This window comes from Saccoglossus kowalevskii, chromosome 19 (genome assembly GCF_978046115.1).
Source record: "Saccoglossus kowalevskii chromosome 19, keSacKowa6.1, whole genome shotgun sequence".
Classification (NCBI taxonomy): Eukaryota; Metazoa; Hemichordata; class Enteropneusta; family Harrimaniidae; genus Saccoglossus; species Saccoglossus kowalevskii.
The window spans coordinates 21966740-21991894 of NC_140659.1; the positions used below are offsets into that span (position 1 = coordinate 21966740).

Consider the following 25155-nt stretch of genomic DNA (forward strand, 5'->3'; position numbering starts at 1 on the left):
AACACGAAAGCCGTTCAAAGCGTCGATATCGTTTTCATCTTTTGTGCTCCATCAATATAGATACATTGTATTGAGGGAGTCTACAGTATTCTGTATGGCGATAATTAAACATATGCACAAAGTTGTCAACTTGAACGTCAATGTTTTCAACCGTAGTATGCGTTATTTTGACGTCACAGTAGCGCTCCGTCACTAGAGGGCGCGTGTATGTACCGGGGAATACATCTAAAATTACCTATTTATATATTATACATTAATACACAGGCCTGTTTGGCTTTATAGTTATAAGCGTGTTTATTGTATTAGTAAACATTTTAAAAGCAAATATGTCTTCACTGAGAACAAACCAGGAGCGCGTCCAGCTCGATATGGGACTCATAGCGACGTAGAAAACGCGTGTAAAATACACTGTTTACATTAAATACATACCAATGAAATGAAATACCCTACTACACACGTGCATCGACATTATAGCATCCGAAAGGAACTGCAAATGTGAGTCTTATTATACTATTAATCACATTGAGTAGTTTTGCTACAAACATCTGATATCTTGCATGATGAAAAATATTTTAGAATAATTGAAATGTAATTTATATAACGAAACATAACGGCTTGAAGAAAGCCTGGGGTCGATGATTTTAGCAGACTTGTGCTTCTACAACAATAATATTTAATTTTTCACTTGGTATTGCAGGCCTGAAATCCACGTAGTATAAGTAAATATAAACTCACGTGATATTGAACCCAAAATAAATGTGTTTCATACACAATGAGATTATCAAGCAGGAGGCAAAAATGTCATCAATGTCATGACTGTATTGTGATATGTCGACAGTAAAACTGTATGACTCATCCAGTTCTGTCGTCACAGTGGTTAGCATGATTGATGGCATTAATCTCAAGTTAACGTGATTATTGCCCTTTGTTCAATTCGTTAACCATGCACGTAATATGAATGTTTGGAATTCATCACAAAATCACAATGCAATAATATTGAATAAAAACTTGTAGAATAATATACGAATAACCGCCACATTGGTATTGTTTTCAATATTAATTAAAGGTATCATAGATAGTAGCCCTACCTTGATGGTAAATGTTTAACAGGTTTCAACCTCGTGCAACATCAATGCACACACGAGCATCTATGTGTACAAGCGGCAGGTGCTGACTACATGGGCGCAATAAATTAGCTGACACAATTGAACGCATTATGTAAATACATGGCAAATATAGAATGAGTCATTTCCAATGGGAATTCATCAATATATTAATGGTGCGTTGTTGAATTATTTCACCGGGTCGTTAGTGATGCCATACATGCATACGTCTGGACCATAAATATCAGCAAAATGTGTTGTACATTGAGAAATAATCGCATTCATTGAATAATAATGCATAAATATAGTAAATTACACAATTATGCATTCATGATAGTCGCAGAGAAGCAACGAGAATGAGACTTTGCGGCTAAAACAGGAAACATTTTCGCTTACTCGAGATAAAATGCACTAAAAGAACAGGTTTTTCATTTAAAATCGTTTTTTTATAATATTTGCAATATACTACTTAATGTAGAGTGTATGTTGGCAGAATAACCGGACGCATCAGAGAAACCACGTTCTAAGACCTCAGTAAAACAGTTACATATAGGTTTGGGTTTAATCAACTATGTTTTACAGAGATTTTAAGGTACACATAACAATTCCTCCAATCATGAATCCGTACATGGCGTTCTCCTCTTCTGTGGACAGCATGGAGTACTTTTCCACAACACAAGAATATTTATAATACACAGATAAACACACAGCAGAAGGTATACATATCCTCCATCCAATTTAATTACTCTGGTAGTAGTCAGTATTACGACTATTGGTTGAATGATACAATCAAAACTGGATCACGAAAAGGAAAGCCTAAAGCGCCATATTAAAAAAAATCGATAAAATTTCTGTAAACAAACAGAATATTGTAGCATACCTATCATATGACCCCTATCGAACATGACCTCACGTGATAACCATGGTGCTTTAAAGACGAGAAACCGGCAGCTAAATCGGACGTAGTTAATCTTACATGCTCAATCTGGAATATAACAGTTGGCCCAAGTACAATAACAATCTTTTAAGCACCATAGTTTCAGACAACCCATATTCTCACCTTCATTCAAATGCAGCACTACCTCAACACATGCAATATGTTCAAGCATTTAGACTTTTCCATTCATTATATGGTTTATTCGAATATACTAATACAACACACTGGCACACAGAGCATGCTGCGTTATCCAGGGGCCATGACCACTAAGATCGATTATCAAAAGGCGGGAAAATACGCCAAGTAACTTCTCGAACAGGATCAGCATAAATAAACACATTCATGGACACTTCATTATTTGTAATGTAGGCAACTCACTGTATGTATAAATTAATGAAAGATATGAACAATATAGAAAAGAAGGAAGTGGGAAAAGTAGACCTATATTTGTGTCAGAAGAAAGGGGGAAGTATTTTGGTCTTTAGTTACAAATACAATAGTGACAATAACAATCGAAATGTGCATATAAAAAACCCAGTTCATGAAAGAAATACAATTACAACCAACATACACATAAAATACATATTAAAAAAACACTTCACTTATCAAATAGGTAACATTTCAGCCAATGTTCGTGAAATGAGTTTAACCATGGTGATCTATGTCCCAGAGTTGGGACATTCCTAGTTTATTGGGAATGAACCCAAAGGTTAAGGTATCTGCGGGACTTGTTGAGACATAGCGTAATTCCTGTTTGAAAAAAATGATCTCTGTGGCATGGTTTCGTGTGAATGTATCACGGGTTTTGCAGCCGTGTAAGAACATAAGAGTGATTTGGCTATCAGACCAAAGAATGTAACGGAATATGTTGTATTTGCCTTGGAGAGATTGAGTTAACAAATGACCGAGTCGAGTGTCTATCACTGCCCACATTAATTCCAGATGAGGAAATGTATGAGTTTGCTTACTGATTCGCGATACACGGTGTCACACGCAACGTAATATTACCGTAATTGGTATAGTACAGGTGTGATGGTTCAAATACCAAAATGGCAACAGTAACAGAAAGACTTCCCTGACGGCGATGATAAAATATGAACACGGAGCCAACAGATGAGGTTTCAACTGGTACTGGTATTATTATACTCTGCAAACATCAAGTACAATAACGCGGTAAAACTCCACTACTCCAATGACTAGATACTTAAACTCCAATACAATTCAACGAGATCTCCGATCTGAACTCAGTGCTGAACAACTCCCCTATATATACCCACACTGTCTATAAATAGACCATTACATCAGCATACATAATGAGTCTGGAATTTACTATAAATTTCTAGAATGTTCCATTATCTTCTATTGCCTCCTACAGTGTTCTATTACCTATTCAACCAGTTTCTAAAAAAAAAAGAATATTTCACCCAGACACAGTAGGTTCTAGAACATTCTCAGTGACACGGAAGTGGTAAATAAGTCGTATGCGACACACGGGATGGCCATGATAATTGCGGATTCTGTGTTCGTGGCTAGATATATCTAGCTGCTATATATCACGCAACTGTAGACCCTTTTAGAAGTGTTGGAGAAGGCATGTAATTCAATGCTTCTAGGGTGTTTGTGAAATATTGTCTAGAAATATTAATGATAGTAACTTCATAGTGTGCGATTTGCGTCCAATTGTGTAATAATTCACTGGTTATGAGCATATACCAATTGTGATTGGACAACCAAAGCATTTGTATCATCAATTTTGCGTATTTGGATCGGAGAGTACAGTGACGGTCTTAACGAATCATACACGCTTGTCAAGTACCCAATTCACACTATTGTGGTATAGGAGCAAAAATTGTGAGTTTTGATTGGTTTTATTCGTGTGTCATCATCTGAATTCCATCAGAGCCCAAGTTGTTCATTATAGTGCATAAGAAAGAATCGTTCATATTCCAAAATCGTAGATTTAATGTAGCAAGCATGGCAGTCGGTTGTTCCTAAAAAAATTTATATATTTGGTAATATTATTGCATTCTTAAGTTGTATACAACTACACACATATATACCAATGTAATGTGGTCCAGTACGAATCTACACAGTTAAGACTGCCCTCTAATCTAATTACAGGTAAATGTACAAACATGAATTACAAATCTCAAATTACCGTACTAATGAGCACAGTAGCAGAATGACGAGTTAGAAATGCACGAAGTCGAATATCGAACATGTTTGATTTAACTAGACGAATGAATCAAGCTTAGGCGTTGTCATTTGGCATAGGGACGCATGTGACTGGGTAATTTTCAGGGACAGGGGAGATCACATGTAGTTTAGTGATTGATTTTCAGTACGAGACCAATATGATATAATATGGTTTTGCTTCTTCTTAATTTATATACTCTGATTGCATACAACATTATTCAATAGATTACGTTATGAAATACTACATATTGAAAAGCCACACAACAATCTATCATACTGGATTGAGGGATATAAAGAAAAACAAAAGAACGCTAGAGCATTTGCTATATTTTAATATCATACTCTTGTGGAAGACATGTGACATTGGTATCAAAATATGCCTCATCTAATTAAAATTATCTTAAAATTCAAGCTTGATATGTGCTGTTTATTTCAGAATATTCAATATTTGATTTGACATGATTTGATGTGAAACAGTTTTCATGAAAATGGAATGCATGATTGTACACTACCATATGTAGTAGCTAATACAAAAGTAATAATTTTGAAATTGTCTGGACATCTTAAATCCAGATTTAATGGACAAATAAGCAGTTACCCAGGCTAGATCGTACATATATCTATGTGCTTATGTTTTTTGAACAACAAACAAATGCATGTATATAGCCCATCTATTACAATAATTAATGATTAGCATCAGGAAACAACACCAATACCTGGCAGTTGTCTCATTGTAACAATGAAATGGATATTGCCTCAAAATACAGTTTAAAAAAACTAAATGGTCCTCCATCGCCAAGTAATCAAATTTCATATACATATCACATTTTGAACAGTGTCAGGGTAATGAAATCTCCTCCAATTACCAAGTGATAAAATTACATCTAATCTTTCAATTTTTAATCAAACTCTTACTCTTCAATTTTGGACCAAGTGTCCAAAATCAAAAAGTATCATCAAAATAATCAAATTGCAACAGGTTACGATTTAAATTTCCTTAAATGCTAACTGGTCAAAATCTACCAAGTCCTTAATATTAAAGATTCTATTTTTTTGACCAAATGTTCAAGATCAAAATTATCTGCTATTCAAATGTGCATTAAATCCTTACTAAACAAATTCCACCAAATGCCATCTGATCAAATTTTACAGCAAATCCCAAATTTTGATCAATTGTCTTAAATTTACACCGAGTCCTTACGAATTCAATTGAACAAATTCCTGCTGTTTTGATCAAATGTTCTAAGATCAATTTTACACCAAATGGAATATGGCTCCTGCCAAACCTGTAACCCACATTCTCATTTCTGTTGCCCATTTATTGCATCCACATCACACATTGTCATGATTGCATATCATCGCAACACATTAGGGATTGACGGTATTTTTGTATTTATACTACTGAGGGTAGTTTTTATTTCTTTGCAGACAAGGACAATCATAAATTAAATGTTCGGTTTTCCATGAAGTTTAAATTGCCAAAAATGTGATAAAAATGTGTGATGCGAAAGCAAAAATTGTGATAGCTTGCTTACGGTACTAATCAATTTTACAAATTATTGACATATTTCGTCACACATAGCAGTAGCTGCTTATAAGTACATCCTCATATCTAAGATTTCTTCATTTTCTTTCCACGCGTCTGATCTTTTCCAGACCTGGCACACATTTGCCAGTAATAAAACAGTCCAATCAGACTGAAAGCTGTCACTACTACGATGTACTCAGTGTGATTTGGAAATGCATTCCCACAAATCGTGTACCATTCCATGCCATCCTGGAAAAGATGAGAATTTTTTTTATTTTTACAAATCACAGAGTAGGTACAATTATTAAATAAATTCACAAAATTACATAGTCAAGGGAAGCAATTCATGCATCATATAACTTACCTTGGGTGGTTTTCCACCTGTCAAGCAGTGCCAATCATAGTAAGCTTCATCATATTCAGTTGTACACAAATAAGTTTTCTTTGACAGCACCTGTATGTAAAGACAAGGACCTACATTAATAGATGCATTATGTACAATTATTGTTATGTATATATACTGTCATCATTCACGGTGCGAGAAAATGCCTTCATTTACAACAATAAATTTGCTTACATAAACCTGTGCTATTTTAGATGAGGGGAGAATAGAACAAAAAAATAACAACTCAAACATATTCCGTTTGTACATGACAAAGAGGTTCAAACCAAATTAAAGATTCTATGTCCTATTCTTCATGTTCTCAAGTATCAGCACCCAGAGTAGATGTGTCATTGCTGAGAGCTATTTACAAACACTTTTATTTGTTTTCCATCCAGGTTTTCAATGCTTTAAAAGCAACACAATGATTACAGCTTTACCAGCGGCACATATTACTTTGGTTTTGATATTGTTTTTAGTTTGAGCTGTACAGCACTGGAATATGAATGCAGCTCATTTACATAATTTCCTTGAAAATACTGAAATTATTATTACATGGAAACATTTGTTTGTGCAAAAAAATGATTCTAGAGATCAAATATGCATAATTATAACTACATAAACAAAGCTCAGTTGAGGCAGTTCAACTAAATTCAACTGCCAAGAAAACACAACTTTAGAAGGGACTATATTATCTCAATTGCATATATTTGCAGTCAATACCAATATTATTGAGCAAGGTTGTATGTGATAAATGCAATTCCTTTCTAAATGTGTACTTACTTGTCCCATAGCAGTATATACAGGTGTGGTTGCATTACAATTACCAGTTGGTTCATGTAAACCTATTGATCTAATATTTTCAGGTTTAGAATTAACTGTTAATAATATGTACAACATAAAATGCAGTGATACTAGTAGCCCAATTTCATCCAACCATTTCTTTCCTACTAAAAAAAAACAATGAATACATTATTTGCGTTTTAAAATTTCTTTTTAGACCTGATCACAGGGAGCCCAGGAACTATGATCAACTGTACGCACTCCCTATCAAAGCGAGGGGGAGGGTTATCGGCTGGTATCTTGTGTAAAAAAAAATAGACAAGGGATGAAGGCTCCAGGCCAGCTCATATTTTTTAAACTGGAAAAAACAGACGAACAGAATGACAAATAAAATCTATAAAAAAGTTGCTTTTTCAAATTTCGCCAAAGCCTTACCTATATTTTACCTATATCTGCAGAATAAATCAAGAAAACTACACAAATTGACTCCATTTATGAACAATTAACGGTTGGCTCAAACGCACGGCACAGTTGGGACCTGGGACAAAACATCAGTGGAAGAATACAATTATGATTTTGATAGTTCATATATACTTATCATCTTTAATAGAAGTGCATGTAACTCCAAATTAATTGTATTTGAATTATGAGTGCCGTATTTGATGACAGGTCTATGGCAAAATAATTATTACATCTAGACTCTTCTCTGCATCCAATATGATGCTCCAGGGATTCACTATTGTTGTTTTGAATCACTACCATCAAAATCACAAATTTAGTTAAATATGGGGGAGTTTTGTTGTAATTAATTTACATTTACATTATCATGTGCGAATTAGAGGTTTTTATGCCATCATAGCTTTACATTATCATGTGATAATTAGAAGTTTTTATGCCATCATAGCTTTACATTATCATGTGAGAATTAGAGGTTTTTATGTCATCATAGCTTTACATTATCATGTGAGAATTAGAGGTTTTTATGCCATCATAGCTTTACATTATCATGTGAAAATCAGAGGTTTTTATGCCATCTTAGATTTACATTATCATGTAAGAATTAGACGTTTTTATGCCATCTTAGATTTACATTATCATGTGAGAATTAGAGGTTTTTATGCCATCATAGCTTTGCATTATTATGTGAGAATTAGAGGTTTTTATGCCATCATAGCTTTGCATTATCGTGTGATAATTAGAGGTTTTTATGCCATCATAGCTTTACATTATCATGTGATAATTAGAGGTTTTTATGCCATCATAGCTTTACATTATCATGTGATAATTAGAGGTTTTTATGCCATCATAGCTTACATTATCATGTGCGAATTAGAGGTTTTTATGCCATCATAGCTTTACATTATCATGTGATAATTAGAAGTTTTTATGCCATCATAGCTTTACATTATCATGTGAGAATTAGAGGTTTTTATGCCATCATAGCTTTACATTATCATGTGAGAATTAGAGGTTTTTATGCCATCATAGCTTTACACTATCATGTGAGAATTAGAGGTTTTTATGCCATCCTAGCTTTACATTATCATGTGATAATTAGAAGTCTTTATGCCATCATAGCTTTACATTATCATGTGAAAATCAGAGGTTTTTATACCATCCTAGCTTTACATTATCGTGTGATAATTAGAGGTTTTTATGCCATCACACATTTACATTATTGTGTGATAATTAGAGGTTTTTATGCCATCACACATTTACATTATCGTGTGATAATTAGAGGTTTTTATTCCATCATAGCTTTACATTATCATGTGATAATTCGAGGTTTTTATGCCAGCATACATTTACATTATCGTGTGATAATTAGAGGTTTTTATGCCATCACACATTTATATTATCGTGTGATAATTAGAGGTTTTTATGTCATCATAGCTTTACATTATCATGTGAGAATTAGAGGTTTTTTGCCATCATAGCTTTACACTATCATGTGAGAATTAGAGGTTTTTATGCCATCATAGCTTTACACTATCATGTGAGAATTAGAGGTTTTTATGTCATCATAGCTTTACATTATCATGTGATAATTAGAGGTTTTTATGCCATCCTAGCTTTACATTATCATGTGATAATTAGAAGTTTTTATGCCATCATAGCTTTACATTATCATGTGAGAATTAGAGGTTTTTATGCCATCATAGCTTTACATTATCATGTGATAATTAGAGGTTTTTATGCCATCCTAGCTTTACATTATCATGTGATAATTAGAGGTTTTTATGTCATCATAGCTTTACATTATCATGTGATAATTAGAGGTTTTTATGCCATCATAGCTTTACATTATCATGTGAGAATTAGAGGATTTTATGCCATCATAGCTTTACATTATCATGTGAGAATTAGAGGTTTTTATGCCATCCTAGCTTTACATTATCATGTGATAATTAGAAGTTTTTATGCCATCATAGCTTTACATTATCATGTGATAATTAGAGGTTTTTATGTCATCATAGCTTTACATTATCATGTGATAATTAGAGGTTTTTATGCCATCATAGCTTTACATTATCATGTGAGAATTAGAGGTTTTTATGGCATCATAGCTTTACACTATCATGTGAGAATTAGAGGTTTTTATGCCATCCTAGCTTTACATTATCATGTGATAATTAGAAGTTTTTATGCCATCATAGCTTTACATTATCATGTGAGAATTAGAGGTTTTTATGTCATCATAGCTTTACATTATCATGTGATAATTAGAGGATTTTATGCCATCATAGCTTTACATTATCATGTGAGAATTAGAGGTTTTTATGCCATCATAGCTTTACATTATCATGTGATAATTAGAAGTTTTTATGCCACCATAGCTTTACATTATCATGTGATAATTAGAAGTTTTTATGCCATCATAGCTTTACATTATCATGTGAGAATTAGAGGTTTTTATGCCATCATAGCTTTACAATATCATGTGATAATTAGAGGTTTTTATGCCATCATAGCTTTACATTATCATGTGAGAATTAGAGGTTTTTATGCCATCATAGATTTACATTATCATGTGAGAATTAGAGGTTTTTATGCCATCATAGCTTTACAATATCATGTGATAAATAGAGGTTTTTATGCCATCATAGCTTTACATTATCATGTGAGAATTAGAGGTTTTTATGCCATCATAGCTTTACATTATCATGTGAGAATTAGAGGTTTTTATGCCATCATAGCTTTGCATTATCATGTGAGAATTAGAGGTTTTTATGCCATCATAGCTTTGCATTATCGTGTGAGAATTAGAGGTTTTTATGCCATCATAGCTTTACATTATCGTGTGAGAATTAGAGGTTTTTATGCCATCATAGCTTTACATTATCATGTGAGAATTAGAGGTTTTTATGCCATCATAGCTTTACATTATCATGTGAGAATTAGAGGTTTTTATGCCATCATAGCTTTACATTATCATGTGATAATTAGAGGTTTTTATTCCATCATAGCTTTAAATTATCATGTGATAATTCGAGGTTTTTATACCATCCTAGCTTTACATTATCGTGTGATAATTAGAGGTTTTTATGCCATCACACATTTACATTATTGTGTGATAATTAGAGGTTTTTATGCCATCACACATTTACATTATCGTGTGATAATTAGAGGTTTTTATTCCATCATAGCTTTACATTATCATGTGATAATTCGAGGTTTTTATGCCAGCATACATTTACATTATCGTGTGATAATTAGAGGTTTTTATGCCATCACACATTTATATTATCGTGTGATAATTAGAGGTTTTTATGTCATCATAGCTTTACATTATCATGTGAGAATTAGAGGTTTTTTGCCATCATAGCTTTACACTATCATGTGAGAATTAGAGGTTTTTATGCCATCATAGCTTTACACTATCATGTGAGAATTAGAGGTTTTTATGTCATCATAGCTTTACATTATCATGTGATAATTAGAGGTTTTTATGCCATCCTAGCTTTACATTATCATGTGATAATTAGAAGTTTTTATGCCATCATAGCTTTACATTATCATGTGAGAATTAGAGGTTTTTATGCCATCATAGCTTTACATTATCATGTGATAATTAGAGGTTTTTATGCCATCCTAGCTTTACATTATCATGTGATAATTAGAGGTTTTTATGTCATCATAGCTTTACATTATCATGTGATAATTAGAGGTTTTTATGCCATCATAGCTTTACATTATCATGTGAGAATTAGAGGATTTTATGCCATCATAGCTTTACATTATCATGTGAGAATTAGAGGTTTTTATGCCATCCTAGCTTTACATTATCATGTGATAATTAGAAGTTTTTATGCCATCATAGCTTTACATTATCATGTGATAATTAGAGGTTTTTATGTCATCATAGCTTTACATTATCATGTGATAATTAGAGGTTTTTATGCCATCATAGCTTTACATTATCATGTGAGAATTAGAGGTTTTTATGGCATCATAGCTTTACACTATCATGTGAGAATTAGAGGTTTTTATGCCATCCTAGCTTTACATTATCATGTGATAATTAGAAGTTTTTATGCCATCATAGCTTTACATTATCATGTGAGAATTAGAGGTTTTTATGTCATCATAGCTTTACATTATCATGTGATAATTAGAGGATTTTATGCCATCATAGCTTTACATTATCATGTGAGAATTAGAGGTTTTTATGCCATCATAGCTTTACATTATCATGTGATAATTAGAAGTTTTTATGCCACCATAGCTTTACATTATCATGTGATAATTAGAAGTTTTTATGCCATCATAGCTTTACATTATCATGTGAGAATTAGAGGTTTTTATGCCATCATAGCTTTACAATATCATGTGATAATTAGAGGTTTTTATGCCATCATAGCTTTACATTATCATGTGAGAATTAGAGGTTTTTATGCCATCATAGATTTACATTATCATGTGAGAATTAGAGGTTTTTATGCCATCATAGCTTTACAATATCATGTGATAAATAGAGGTTTTTATGCCATCATAGCTTTACATTATCATGTGAGAATTAGAGGTTTTTATGCCATCATAGCTTTACATTATCATGTGAGAATTAGAGGTTTTTATGCCATCATAGCTTTGCATTATCATGTGAGAATTAGAGGTTTTTATGCCATCATAGCTTTGCATTATCGTGTGAGAATTAGAGGTTTTTATGCCATCATAGCTTTACATTATCGTGTGAGAATTAGAGGTTTTTATGCCATCATAGCTTTACATTATCATGTGAGAATTAGAGGTTTTTATGCCATCATAGCTTTACATTATCATGTGAGAATTAGAGGTTTTTATGCCATCATAGCTTTACATTATCATGTGATAATTAGAGGTTTTTATTCCATCATAGCTTTAAATTATCATGTGATAATTCGAGGTTTTTATGCCATCACACATTTACATTATCGTGTGATAATTAGAGGTTTTTATGCCATCACACATTTACATTATCGTGTGATAATTAGAGGTTTTTATGCCATCACACATTTACATTATCGTGTGATAATTAGAGGTTTTTATGCCATCATAGCTTTACATTATCATGTGAGAATTAGAGGTTTTTATGCCATCATGGATTTACATTATCATGTGATAATTAGAGGTTTTTATGTCATCATAGCTTTACGTTATCATGTGAGAATTAGAGGTTTTTTGCCATCATGGATTTACATTATCATGTGATAATGTAAAGCTATGATGTCATAAAAACCTCTAAGTCTGATGATATAAAGTATATATTAGATCTTCAAATTATGAGCACCAATTTTTTTTATCGTTTACATTTAAGTGAATTTGTTCACATTTTTCTTTAATTTTTACTGAATTCAACCTAATTTTGAACCAAACAGACAACATGTGACAGTGCTTCTAGTTTTTGATCGAAAATGTTTCTGCAATTTTATATTTGGAACTGTTTTATGGATTATAACCATTATAAAGCGCGACACACCTCTGACACTAACAACATTGAATTCTGTAAAAACACTCCAAGATCAGTACATGACAGCTAATAATTAGACGTACTGATTAATTTCAAAATATCATATACCATTTAATGCAGTCTAATTTACCTTTCATTAATTTTTCATTTTTATGAAGCCATCAAATCTAAACATTTATAAAATGCACAAAGTACCTTTAAAGTATTAATATTTTTTACAGTTACAAAAGAAAAAAATCAAAAGCAATCACTATATTTTAGCATAAACTAGGAACATATAAATTATTCAAAACAGAATTTAAAATGGAGGAGTATATAAATAATGTTAAGGATGGTGGAATAAGAAAAAGAATATGCAAACTAAGAATAAGTGACCATCCCTTAATGATTGAGAAATGCAGGCACTTAAGGCCAAAGGTTAAAGTTGAACACAGGATCTGTACAAGATGCAACACAAATTCAATTGAGGATGAATTCCATTATGTTATGAAATGCCCACAACATATTACAATTAGGAGAAAATTGTATGTTTTTGTTTATGTATGTTTAGGAATTGTTATTTAGTTATAGATTGGACTATGTTCTATTCAAAATGAATAATGTCAATAAAGTTAAAGTTGAAGTATATCATCTTTAGATACCAAATTATTCAAACAATATACATGTTCTATTTGATGAATTAATCACTCCCAAAAATCAACAAAATTGGCAATTCTAAAATTAAATAGTTTTTTTTTTTTTGGAACAACACATAGCAGTATATTCTGCAACCATGAATTAATTGTAAAAAACGTTTGTCAGTAATAGATCATGTGGGATATTTTGATCAGATATGGCACTGTCTGCATATACATCAGAGTTGTGAAAGTAGACTGGCAAAGTCGGGACTTCTTTTTTGTTTTACAAAAAAAAATAATTAATTGTTTATTTACTCCTTTTAGCGTGATCGCAAAAACTAACCTGACTACTAAAGAAATCCTGACTGGACACATCTGCGAGCATTTGACTGCTATTAATTATTCATGATGTCATTGATTATTCATGAGTGCGTGTGTGGAAGTAAACATGACCTTTCAAAGGTTGTTATGATTCGATTGCAGAGATGGATACTTTAACTTTCTAAGTGTGAAGACAATACTTTCATCTATGTTTACTGAAAACAAGTCGATTTAAATGTCCAATGTATATAAGTAATCTTTCAAATTTGCCGGGACCTCAGAAGTGAAAGGTCACATACATTAACATAGATAAGATATGGCGTATACAGCTGCACTCTGATTCGTTGTCCATGCTAGTCAACAATTAGCATAATCACAGAAGTGATTTTGTACCGGTTTCCACTTCAATGCAGGGGGTCGCCTGCAGATGCGTCCAGTTGGGATTTCTTTTACAGTCACGCTAGTTTTCGTGATCATGTTAAAAAGACTAAATTGACAATTGTATTTTTTTGCATAAAACAAAAAGAAGTCACAACTTTGCCAGTCTAATGTGGAAGCAGCTGCAATATATACAAATACAGTACAGTCCAAACACAATTTAACATTTAATGAAAGTGAAAGCAAGTCCTGAAACAATGCAATAATTTATCTAAGCATTTTGCGCAGAAAATACAGGCAAAAACTCATCAAATTAATTAACATTCATGTTCCCCAAATAATATTTGACCAAGGTAAAAATCACACAAACATCTTATTTTAATCAGATTATCTTTTTTAAGAGCTTACCCTTCTTTGGTCTGGCACCATCATCAGGGTTCCTATCAGCATTCCACACAATACATATATAGATAGCCACTAATATAAACACGCATACTTCAGTATGGATGTGCAGATTATCATGCAGAGGATGGTACAGCAATACAAACTGGAGTGCTCCAAGTGGAAAACTAAACAGACCAGTTATTATCACACACATCATTTCCTTAAAACATCTAAGGAAATAAATAACAGTGATAGATGTGAAGTTTATGGTGATAAGTAAATAATCTCATCACAAAGGGCATTGCATGGTGTTTTAGTTTTTATTTTAATTACCGGTACTGTAAAATACTGTGAAATACTTTATTTTAACTGGAATTAGTTATTGCTGAAAAGGCATTTTGGGTGTTTTGTATTGAATTTATTTTCACTGATTTTTGACGAGTTGAATGTGAAATATAGGGAAAAAAGTATATTCGCTGGATTTTTATTTTCACAGAATCATCCTTTCAGCGAAAATAGCAAAAATAAATTCCAAGCAAAAATAAAGTATTCTACAGTACTTTATTTTAGCTGGAATAAATTTTTGCTGAAAAGACATTTTTGATGCTTTGTATAGAATTTATTTTCACTTAATTTTGAAAGTTGAATTAAAAATATAGGAAAAAAGGTATATTTGCTGTATTTTATTTTCACTGAATCATATCTTCAGCCACAGTCCCTCCCTCCCTCCTGTGGAGGGACTGTGCCTCAGCGAAAATTAATTCCAACAAAAATAAAGTATTCTACAGTAGTTTTTTTTGTTTTTTTGAAAAGAAATACTGATCATCAAGGTTATGTCTATCACAATCATGTATTTGATGCAACTGCTGATGTTTTTCCTACTCAGTTTTTCATGGAGGCTTTCAGGTGATAATGTGTTAAGAATGGCTACCTATTAGCAGTTAGTTATTTATATTACTGTGGAATACTTTATTTTCACTGGAATTAATTTTCGCTGAAAAGGCTCTTTGGGCGTTTTTGTGTGGAATTTATTTTCACTGATTTTTGATGAGTTTAATGTGAAATATAGAAAAAAAAGTATATTCACTGGATTTTATTTTCATGGAAACATCCCTTCAGCGAAAATAGTGAAAATAAATTCCAAGCGAAAATAAAGTATTCTACAGTATCTCCTAAACAGTTATGTTTTGATCAAAGAAAGCAACAGAACAAATTCATTTTTGTGGTCAGAATGAACATAGACAATTAAAAAATAAATAAAAATCTTCTAATTTGCACAAAATAAAAATCTGTCACCAACAATATGGGTATGTAATGCAATATCAGAAACACAATTATTTTTTTCCACAGCCTACCTGAGCTCAGGCATATAAACACAAATAACCGCATCTGATAATAGTTTAATTTCAATTACCAAGATCAAATCTCTTTGCATACAAATACTAACAACTCACATCTTGAAGAGAGCCCTCTCCAGGCTTCATACCAAGATCAAATCTCTTTGCATACAAATACTAACAACTCACATCTTGAAGAGAGCCCTCTCCAGGCTTCAAAAAAAAAAAAAAAACCTTTGTTTTTTGAACTTATATAGGGTTTGTTTTTGTGTTTAACTAATGGAGTTGTAGTCAAGGTGGAGTTATGTGTCTTGGATATATTTAATATTTTTATTGATGATTGATATGTACAACTTAATGATATGCAGAGTAGCTGCCTTATTGGTTCTAGGTTGGTTAATAACGTAAGTTGTGCCAATGACATGTGTGTTATTTGAACCTCAATTAAGAGTCTTAGAAAACTGACTAGTGGCTAGGAACAATACACTGTATCTGATGGATCATAATACTTTTGCAAACTTGTACTAGTAGCAAATTGTTTTGTATTATTCTCTGAAATGTCTTTCTTTAGTTTGTTCTATTGTATATGGACTATTGGTCTGAAATAAATATTTAGTATTTTGTTACTAGGCCATAACAAGGGACAAGAAATAGTTGTGAGCTCATAGTAGCTGCTAGCATAGGAAGTAAATACTAGGTAAATACTATCAAATGTTAAATCAAAATAACGTGTACTGTTTGCATGACCAATGCTCAGGTATGCCATCAAATCACCTAGCCACGCATCACAACAAGCTTTCCACTGGGTTTGCATCACATGTGCAGTACATGTTTGTTTTGATTTAAACGTACACTATCATTTAATACCTAACAACGAACACCGATTTTTGATCATGCACGTACATTTTTGGATAATTGTTTATTCCAATACAAGGGGATTTTGCTGGAGGGATGTGTATAATTTTTAGTGCCACCTTCCATAACTCTCCCAAACAAGACTATACAATGTGATTTTCAAACTATAAATCATTGACAGCTCATTGGTCACCTTTGCCCCTCAAAAAACTTAACGTGCTGCTGACTGCTTCATTCTGAATAAATACGACTCTCTACCCAAAATATCTATTCTGTTTAAATTACACTAATTAGACAAGCTGATTCATAAAACACTGAGTCAAAATAACCTATTTGTATATTACTGTACCAAAATAGCATGGTAATATATCATGTCACAGTTATGAAAATAACCCAAACAGAAATGACTGGGCACGAACAGCGTGCGATGTAAACAGTGCATGTAAACAGAACGAAGCAAATTGGCTACAAGAATCATGCGCAGTGGAGAAATTAAACAAACAAACAAAGCTATGCAAATGAAAAGTATGCAAATAAATAATTAACAACTGTCACAAGCATGCTGTAACAAAAGTTCATTTTCCATCTGTCCAGGTACTGTTTACATGTGTATGAATAATCATACCACAATGGGGTCAGTATATTAACAAATTCAAAACAGGTGACAAAAACTTTAACTGCTTTGTAGCATTATTATTGGCATTTAATTGTGACTCCCACATCATCACTCACACACAGTAGAATATGGTCATCAAGACCATACTATGGAGGTGCCACTTGGAGAATCTAATACATACTTACCCCTTAGATTCAATTTTACTACTACTTCCAGTCAATAGTTTCCTAGAGCCATTTATTAAAATGTTCAGACTTGATGCAAATGACATATGAAAGAAATAGCTTGTCCATGGCACCCAATAATGTCTGTCATATATATTAGGATCAGTGTCATGCCATGTCCACCATAGTGACTTTATACCCATTATATCAAAGGGAACGTCTGGAATATTAAAACATCATACACTTTAATCAAGACTACAAATCTGTGATATTTCTATATAATACCACGATATTTTCTCTTAGGTTGCATGGCATCAGCAGACTTGAGTGATTACTGCCAGAGTTCTCGCTGCAGGCGCAGGCAAGGATTGATGCCACTCAGTAATCATGAATTTCTGCTGATATGTAGATCTAGAGAAAATATTGTGGGATATTATATATTTATCACAAGCATACTTCTACAGTAAGACATATGAAGCACTGGAGTGTAGATAATGGAATTGAAATAACACATAATATATCATGGCATGAGCCTCATATGCTAATATTGTCGATGCCACTGTGTTCTATTTCACGTGAACACCTTTTGTAAACTGTATAACATTCCTAGTCGTTAATGATCAGTCGAAACTGATTTTTTGGAGGGACTGAATAATAATTCCGAAAATACACATATGAGCTTCATGCTAAAATAAACCATAGTTATCAGGTCGTATACAACCCCGGAAGCGTGTACAATGAAAATTGTTTGGCAGTAAGTGACATAATGCTATGGTGATATGGATTTTTGATTTGCCCAGTCTTAGGTCACACTAGTAGTGTTCCAGCTACATGAAGAACAGACTAAGATTTAAGCTAATCTCATATTTGTTAGACCCAATTGCATTCATGCATGGGAGGAACCATTGGTTAACACGGGCTAGGTTATTTTAACTATGATTACTCAGTACAGTAAGTAGGACTATATACGGTACATGTTAGTTCTACAGTTATAAAACAATACATAAGAAAATTCAGGAAGTGCAGATTGCAGAATAACTGGAAGTAGCAGCTTATTTTTTCTGTTGATGTGCTCGCATTGATTGTTGTGTCAGACATGGCATACCGAAATGAATAGTTATAAATATAATAGTAAATTTTCCATTTTGGGCACTTAGCCCTGGCTTAATGGCCATGCACATTTGTTAGCCTGTATGGTCTGAGGATTTGGTCTGATTGGTTTGACTTTGGTTCTTAAAAACGGGCCAGATTTTATTCATACTTGGCATTTCTTATCCTGTGCGTTCATGCACATTTTCTTAGCACGGGCTGTGTGTGATGCTGTGGTGATACACAAGTTATGTAATTATAAGGGTTATCATTTGTGTTCATTGAAGGGACCTGAAGACTAGGAATAGACTTGTTAACAAATACTGCATTCTCAAGATGTAACATTTAAAATTGAACAGAAGATGCAGGTTTACAGAAAAAAAAATGCTAATTTGAAAGTTATGACATACCCATAGCTACAACAGCTAAACCATGTGCAAATGGTTCAGCCCAGAATGGTAGCTTTAATCGTGCAGCAGCAACTCCTGCAGTGTATAAAAATACTGGATCTACAGACACAACATTGTACATATATATTACTCACAAAAATACAAATATCAAGTATATGGTGTGAACTTACCCAGTATATTGCCATTTACAATTGAAATAGAAACTGCTGAGTGTGCATGAGAGCCTTATTTTCTAACAGTTTTAAAAGCAAGTCTGAGAAGCTAATGTGACATCTGTAGATCAAAATCCATATAATACAATAAAAATAGGGATCATATTGGCCATATATTGTTGCATTAAAGTTGTTAAAACTGCACCAAACAGACTAGAGCACATCATAAAAATGTGCCCTGGTATGGAGTACTCATGGAATACTTTCAATAAATTTAAATAGTTCCTTTAGTAAGACTTGATTCAAATTTAATATACTTGCTTGCACAGAATAGAGGGCGCAAAACGACATAAACAAGTACTTATAATTGTCTGTGATATTTGCATAAATCTGATTAGATAATGTGTTTTAATCTCTAGTGGGTCTTTAGTTGTTTACTGACCTATTGAAATTAAAACAAGCAGCTTCTCTGCTGAGATAGCTCCGCTGTTAGCAATGAACATTTCAATTAAATAACTGAAGTAATCATTAGAAAATGAACAAATCTTAAAGAGGTCTATCTGAGGTACCTACATGTATAACATCAAAGCAATTGGACTTGCGGTTTTCAACAAGAAGTCGAAAATATCACTTTTCACCAAAAATGACAAATATATTCATCAAAATTAGAGAATTTAAGATATCATCACGAAATGAACAAATCTGAGAGAGGTCTGCCCAAGGTACATATACACCAAGTATCAAAGTAATAACAATCATAATTTTAAAGAAGAAGTTGAAAAAGTAAAAAGTTGATACAGACGACAGACAATCATATATGCTCCGCTCGACTAAGTCGACAGCGGAGCTAAAAATAATAGTTTATAAAAAAAAGAAAGTTATACTTACAGAAAAAAATGATATGCAGTGGTAGTCTCTTTCCCAGTAACATAATCATACTCTGAGCATGCCAGAAATTATCAATATCAGGAACAAAATAACTGACACTCTCTACCGTCAGTCCATGAGCAATAATTGCAAACCATAAAAACATATAACGTCCTCCTAAACGATATGCTAAAATAAAAATAAAAAAATGACTTCATATAATGTATCTCAAGGTTATAAATTACAAGTGTATTGGGTAACAGATATAAGACCTCTCGGAGTAATTAGCATATTTGGTGTTAGATAATAACCAAGCGTAAGCAATGTTTTCAATGTGATTCTTTGCATTTTCGTTGATTTACAAAACAGGTGACATGCCCGGCGAGTCACAGGGACAGACTGACAATGATGTCACAAGTTACAATTGAAAGCTATGCTACAATGAAAACACACATTTCTCATGGGATGTTTTCTCGCAAAAACAGCAATATATTACCATTTTAAGCAATAATAATTTGTGTTAGTACCTGTACCAGGTTTCCCCGTTTTGATCAGTTCATCATACACTCACAATCACTATGAACAGTGCACACAGTCAAGCGATTATGATTCAGTTAGATATTTAATCCAATTTATTCAGTTTCGGGAATAAATCACAGGCCTTTCAGGGCGAAATATATGACCTAAATTGAATCGGCCAATCAGATTGCTAGATTTAGACTAACCATGTTATACATGTAATTGATATCAATACTGTAATCAGGGATGGAACCTCCAATGCTAATGAGAGTATTACTGTAAAACATGTCTTTTTCGCGAATTTAGCGAGAGAACTGATTCGCTAATCTAAGATGTCGCTAATGACTTTATTATCAATTCAAAATGGCCGCCAAACAAAGAAATCAACAATGACAAGAGAGATTCGCTAAATCAACATTTCACTATTACGTCATTTTAATACAATTCGCTAAAATTGCATGCCGCTTTATCAACATGTTTTACAGTATATTCCATAGATTTTCCTCACTGTGCGAACAATAATATAGTGGAATTTTGTATCACCAAGCATGATTTGTAAATGAGGAAAAATGTTAAATTTGATGTAAATGCATGTGCAGAAAAGTTATAGAAGTGTCTGTAACACACTTGACTATGTTTGTAACACTTTAAAGGTCTGCACAGTATTTACCTGATAAATAATGTTATACTAACCATGTCGGAATGTAAGAACAGCAAAGAAATATGTCACTATTTCTATTATCAAATATGACGAATGGTTGCTCCAAATGTCGATTGGTTTGCGAAATGCCACAAACCATTGCATAAACTGAAATACAAAATACCCAATTATAATTATTTGGAAAGACGGCTTGCTATAAAACTGGAAATACCAAAGAGTGTACAACACCAAGTTGCACTGTTTGTTAGTATGTAAACGATTATTTGATTTTATGGCAAATTATTTTAGCCATGCAGACACTGATTAGATATCCAATGTACACAATATAATTATTTTAGATGGCATGGGTAATAAACTCACTATTACCGTATTTTGTGATTCATTCTCATAAGCCCAAATTCATTTTTGTATAGTACATGTTGGATGAAGAGAAAAATTAATTTGATCCTTGTGCAATTTTCCGTGACTGCAAGATCTCAGGAAAGACACAGACCGAATGTCTGCAGCAAAAATCAAATGAATAGATTTGACAATTAAATTTCTTTTTTTATAGTTCTATGTTGAAATTCAGATTCAGAGAGAAATATATGACATTGAGATACGCTTACGCCAGCAAAATTGACCATCATCATAGCACATTATTGAGCATGGAATTATATACAGTAAAATATTTTTGTGTTTGTCGAATCCCATTCGATGATTTGATGCCACACCAACCTTTATTTGTCCTGTTTTTACATTCAATTTCATGCATAACACTGGATCTCGCAGTGAACAGAAATAGGTCACCGCAACGCCATAAGTTACAGCGTTTACGGGGTATTTTCATTCTACTATATAAGGAAATGCGAATTCCAAATATGGAATGATTACGCGCATAAGCATCTTCTAATAATAAAAAAAAACATGGCTGCCATCAGGGTTTGATCGGACTCCACACAAAGCAGTTTGCTGACTCTGTTTTAAACTTCTTGAATTTTGGCATTCCCATGATGTATCCTCAGACAGTATGCCATGCATCAAACTCCGCTGCGCGTTGGTCGATACTTCAGCTGTACTGTCTTCGTGCATACTTTGAGGTATTCTTGTAACAACCCCCATACTATTATAGATCTGTCATAGTACTGTGGAATACTTTATTTTCGCTGGAATAAATTTTCGATGAAAAGACTTTTATGGCATTTTGTATGGAATTTATTTTCACTGATTTTTGATGCGTTTAATGTGAAATATAGGAAAAAAAGTATATTCGCTGGATTTTATTTTCACGGAATCATCCCTTCAGCAAAAATAGTGAAAATAAATTCCAAACGAAAATAAAGTATTCTACAGTATTCCCGTAAGTTACAGAATGCTGTAATTCTGCGGTCTTGCACAGAATGTCTGCATCCTACCTTACAGGAAATGAAAATACATAGTACATAGTGAGAACCACAATTTTGCTCAGTTTTGTTTTCCCCAGTTGGATCAGAAAGTTATATTTAAAGGTTATTATGAATTTGCACAGTACACATTCGCATCAATCTTCAATACTCTCTTCATTACTTTACAATTCAATTAACTTTCAACCTCTTCTTTTACAATGGATAACTTTCGCAATTTACCCTTTAAAGTGTTTTTTGAGACACATTTTTGATCAGACTCCAGTGACTTTACCGTGATCATAGCAAGTTACGAAATTCATGGAGAATGCAGATGCACATTGGTTTTCGCTCTAGTACTATTGCTCAAAATTGCTCAAAATGCTTTCAGTGACTTTTATCAGTGACAAGTTAGCTAATTAGTATGCATTTCGAGAAACACACTTTGTGTGTGCATGCGCAATTTGAAATGCAACATTATTAAAAGCTCCAGCAAGAAATTGTGGCGTCAAACTGCTTGTTGGTTGAATTGTTTTGCAATATACATAATTTTAGAGCCTGTGTTTTTCTATGTGAAATTTTGATGAGGATTATTCTGTAAAGAAATCGCTGAAATTATTTCATCTGTTTGCTGCTTCGACAATGGTCTGCGGACGACTGACTTTGAAATGTTCCATCTAGATCGGACTGTGCCCACTTGTGCCAATCCCCCCCCCCCCCCCCCCCCGGGAGCAATTGAATTTGTGTTATGTAAAATTAGATCCACAATATACGTCACTCAAGTCTTGAATATATTGGTTACCTTCCTATTATTTTACGTGTCGTTCTGCTCTCTCTATACTAGTCTGCAAACTTTGCCTTAATACTGCTCTGAATGTATTATATGTTTTGTACTATTTGGCCTTTCTCTATGCACAGTTAATTCAATTGCAAAATGGCTGTAAAACATGATAAATCTCGCTCATAGTGGTAACAAGTAATTTATCCCCACAAAAACCTTGAATTATGACCAATAACGACATATAGTTATATATATTTTTATTTTACCTGTTCTGAGGTGGCTCACCAACCTTGCGCTGAAGGCGCTAGGGGGTCCGGGGCACGCTCCCTTCAACAATTTGAAAATCTAGACCCTCTGAAACGATATTTCCTACATTTTGAGGGGGCAAATGCTGACACAAAGAGTTTCAGTTTGATTTTTTTCGAGGGGGCGGACCCACCCCAACTCGTTCAGCCGCCACTGCTATTTATACTGATTTGCCTCGACATGCGTACCCGGCTTTTAGCAGAGCTCTTCTTCTCTCTAAAAAAAAGGTTTCTATGTTACCAAATTGTGAGCCTACCACATACACAGTTACAGCGACAGGGTCACTTAAAGCGCGGTGGTCGTCGCGCAGCGCCTGTTCGAATTTTATGTAAATAAACAATTGTATTTTACACGCGTTGTATACGTCGCTATGTGTCCCATATCGAACAGGACGCGGCACGACGACTGCCGCCCTTTAAGCAAACGTGTGATGCTAGCAATCTGTCTAACTCTTGTGTTTACAATCCTTCGTCTTGTTTAGCAGCTTGTGCAGTCACTATGTGGCTAAGTGCATTGAACGTGAACATTTATTAGCCCTAGTTAGTAGGATTTGTTGTTCTAACTGGATAATACTTGCGTCATTCGTTTTAATTGTCATGGGGTAGTTGTGAATATGATGTACTCGCACCCATATGTCCCCATAATATAGACAATAGCCCGGTTTGCACGGCCGACAGTTGGAAGCACGCCTATACATCCACGAGTTCGGAAACATTTCTTTCGATTATTTTCCACTGCAACCCACGTACGCTGACTTTATAACTGTAACTGACCTTTAAAAGCGAGTCTTTGGTTAAGCACTCCATGCTAAAATGTGTAACTTTTCAAGCAGATCTATTCTATACAACACAACTGCAGACGACGACGTGTCGAAAAGGTCAAAGTTCAGCATAAATATTATTCATAGTTTTGATGCTCGAGGTTCATGTTTGTTGATTTTTAGGGATCTCAAATTAAATAAAAATATGTCTTTGACTGTGTGCGTGTGATTGGTGTTATTGGAAAAATGAAAAGAAGAATTGTATATTAAAAATGTCATGAACACAACACATCACGTGACGTAAAGCGTGACCTATGACCCGACACTGTCAAGGCACTAATATCGTTGTGACGTCACAGTCCGTTTAGCTATTCCGCTTACAGAAGTTGAATTATTCCGCATGTACATGGGTGTAGCGAGGACGCAGCGTCAATGACTAATATCTCTCACTCATTTCAGCGTACAAAGAACACAGAATCACTGCCACACTACGCCAACTGCGTCTACTTACATTTGTTTGAAATTAAACAGTCACGGTCACGGTGGTTGGCCAGAATTAAACGAACGGGGGGGGGGGCAAATTATTTTATTTCACTTTAACTTTAAAGCTCATAGATCCCTCCCCCCATCTCTCTCTCTCTCTCTCTCTCTCTCTCTCTCTCTCTCTCTCTCTCTTCTCTCTCTCTCTCTCTCTCTCTCTC

General features: G+C 33.7%; 1 protein-coding gene across 1 annotated transcript; it reads right to left on the minus strand.

Annotated features, from left to right (window-relative positions):
- Positions 1-4547: 4547 nt before the first annotated feature.
- On the minus strand, positions 4548-24500 carry LOC100378455 (uncharacterized). Its single transcript, XM_006811909.3, has 9 exons — positions 24468-24500; positions 21279-21393; positions 20088-20255; positions 19048-19146; positions 17570-17768; positions 14601-14806; positions 6930-7093; positions 6129-6218; positions 4548-6013 (listed from the first exon to the last, which is right to left on the minus strand). The coding sequence occupies exons 1-9, from the start codon at positions 24498-24500 to the stop codon at positions 5849-5851; spliced, it is 1239 nt and encodes a 412-aa protein (XP_006811972.1). The 3' UTR covers positions 4548-5848.
- Between the last annotated feature and the right edge of the window lie 655 nt (positions 24501-25155).

What these genes read in the sequence shown, in the direction of transcription:
- LOC100378455 (XM_006811909.3), bottom strand. Translation starts at nt 24,500, where the DNA reads ATGGAGTGCTTAACCAAAGACTCGCTTTTAAAG. An exon ending in TGGTGCCAGACCAAAGAAGG is followed by an intron (nt 7,094 to 14,600) that starts GTAAGCTCTTAA and finishes TTTTTTTAGTAG; the next exon opens with GAAAGAAATGGTTGGATGAA. An exon ending in TATATACTGCTATGGGACAA is followed by an intron (nt 6,219 to 6,929) that starts GTAAGTACACAT and finishes CTTTACATACAG; the next exon opens with GTGCTGTCAAAGAAAACTTA.